The sequence below is a fragment of the Oncorhynchus clarkii genome, chromosome 17 (genome assembly GCF_045791955.1).
Source record: "Oncorhynchus clarkii lewisi isolate Uvic-CL-2024 chromosome 17, UVic_Ocla_1.0, whole genome shotgun sequence".
Classification (NCBI taxonomy): domain Eukaryota; kingdom Metazoa; phylum Chordata; class Actinopteri; order Salmoniformes; family Salmonidae; genus Oncorhynchus; species Oncorhynchus clarkii.
In genome coordinates this window covers 10,500,220-10,502,719 of record NC_092163.1, presented here as the reverse complement: position 1 = coordinate 10,502,719, position 2,500 = coordinate 10,500,220, and the positions used below count along the sequence as shown (strand labels likewise).

Genomic DNA, 2,500 nt, shown 5'->3' with positions numbered 1-2,500 from the left:
GTATTAATATAACATGTTAACTCTGATAGAGACTGGTATTAATATAACATGTTAACTCTGATAGAGACTGGTATTAATATAACATGTTAACTCTGATAGAGACTGGTATTAATATAACATGTTAACTCTGATAGAGACTGGTATTAATATAACATGTTAACTCTGATAGAGACTTCAGTTAGACTGGTATTAATATAACATGTTAACTCTGATAGAGACTGGTATTAATATAACATGTTAACTCTGATAGAGACTGGTATTAATATAACATGTTAACTCTGATAGAGACTGGTATTAATATAACATGTTAACTCTGATAGAGACTGGTATTAATATAACATGTTAACTCTGACAGAGACTGGTATTAATATAACATGTTAACTCTGATAGAGACTGGTATTAATATAACATGTTAACTCTGACAGAGATTATACCCCTACTAGTCCTGAACAGTCCAAAAGGTAGGTCTCTCTCTCTCCCCCTCATCTCTCTCTCTCCTTACCTGTTGTTCTCTCTCTCTGTCGGGGGTGGTGATTGGTTCAGGGTCGAGGACCAGCCATCTCTCTCTCTCCTTACCTGTTGTTCTCTCTCTCTGTCGGGGGTGGTGATTGGTTCAGGGTCGAGGACCAGCCATCTCTCTCTCTCCTTACCTGTTGTTCTCGCTCTCTGTCGGGGGTGGTGATTGGTTCAGGGTCGAGGACCAGCCATCTCTCTCTCCTTACCTGTTGTTCTCTCTCTCTGTCGGGGGTGGTGATTGGTTCAGGGTCGAGGACCAGCCATCTCTCTCTCTCCTTACCTGTTGTTCTCGCTCTCTGTCGGGGGTGGTGATTGGTTCAGGGTCGAGGACCAGCCATCTCTCTCTCTCCTTACCTGTTGTTCTCGCTCTCTGTCGGGGGTGGTGATTGGTTCAGGGTCGAGGACCAGCCATCTCTCTCTCTCCTTACCTGTTGTTCTCGCTCTCTGTCGGGGGTGGTGATTGGTTCAGGGTCGAGGACCAGCCATCTCTCTCTCCTTACCTGTTGTTCTCTCTCTCTGTCGGGGGTGGTGATTGGTACAGGGTCGAGGACCAGCCATCTCTCTCTCTCCTTACCTGTTGTTCTATCTCTCTGTCGGGGGTGGTGATTGGTTCAGGGTCGAGGACCAGCCATCTCTCTCTCTCCTTACCTGTTGTTCTCGCTCTCTGTCGGGGGTGGTGATTGGTTCAGGGTCGAGGACCAGCCATCTCTCTCTCTCCTTACCTGTTGTTCTATCTCTCTGTCGGGGGTGGTGATTGGTTCAGGGTCGAGGACCAGCCATCTCTCGCTCTCCTTACCTGTTGTTCTCTCTCTCTGTCGGGGGAGGTGATTGGTACAGGGTCAAGGACCAGCCATTTCTCTGTGGTGATCTGAAGCTGTGCTCCTCCCAGCGGCTCCCGAATCTTCACCCTCACCTCCAGCTTACCCCCCGTAGCCTTACGACCATCTAACACCTTGCACAACACAGACAGACAGAGAGACAGAGGGGAGAGACAGGCAGACAGAGAGACAGAGAGACAGAGGGGGAGAGACAGAGACAGAGAGACAGACAGGCAGGCAGACAGAGAGACAGAGACAGACAGGCAGGCAGACAGAGAGATGTATGAGCATGTCTAAGTGAAAACGTGTGTGTGTGTACAGTATCTGTGTGTGTGTGTGTGTGTGTGTGTGTGTGTGTACAGTATCTGTGTGTGTGTGTGTGTGTACAGTATCTGTGTGTGTGTGTGTGTGTGTGTGTGTGTGTGTGTGTGTGTGTGTGTGTGTGTGTGTGTGTACAGTATCTGTGTGTGTGTGTGTGTGTACAGTATCTGTGTGTGTGTGTGTACAGTATCTGTGTGTACAGTATCTGTGTGTGTGTGTGTGTGTGTGTGTGTGTACATTATCTGTGTGTGTGTGTGTGCGTGTACAGTATCTGTGTGTGTGTGTGTGTGTGTGTGTGTGTGTGTGTGTGTGTGTACAATATCTGTGTGTGTGTGTGTACAGTATCTCTGTGTGTGTGTGTACAGTATCTCTGTGTATCTGTGTGTGTGTGTGTGTATCTGTGTGTGTACAATATCTCTGTGTGTGTGTGTGTACAATATCTGTGTGTGTGTGTGTGTGTGTGTGTGTGTGTATCTGTCTGTGTGTGTGTACAATATCTGTGTGTGTGTGTGTACAGTATCTGTGTGTGTGTGTGTGTGTACAGTATCTCTGTGTGTGTGTGTGTGTGTGTGTGTGTGTGTGTGTGTGTGTGTGTGTGTGTATCTGTGTGTGTACAGTATCTCTGTGTGTTTACCTCTATAATCTGTCTGATGTCACATTGGTTCTCCAATGAGTCCAGCTTCAGCTGAGCGTTCCCCAACACTTTGTCCCCCTTGAACAGACCCCTACACACACACACACACACACACATTAAAATCTATTGATGCACTGGTGCGTCAAACTAAGTGCCATAATAATAAAATCCCCATCATAATTTGTCAGTTGAAGTTAGAGAGATCTGTTTT

The 2,500-nt window shown here is 46.7% G+C and overlaps 1 protein-coding gene across 1 annotated transcript in view; it reads right to left on the bottom strand.

Annotated features, from left to right (window-relative positions):
• Window positions 1–2,500, bottom strand: part of LOC139370238 (coiled-coil and C2 domain-containing protein 1A-like) — a 40,441-nt gene that overhangs the window by 11,897 nt on the left and 26,044 nt on the right. Inside the window, exons 21-22 of the mRNA XM_071109594.1 lie at window positions 2,290–2,380; window positions 1,313–1,468 (exon numbers count right to left, since the gene is read on the bottom strand). Of these exons, the coding sequence (XP_070965695.1) occupies window positions 1,313–1,468; window positions 2,290–2,380 (247 nt within the window). The remainder of the gene's footprint in view (window positions 1–1,312; window positions 1,469–2,289; window positions 2,381–2,500) is intronic.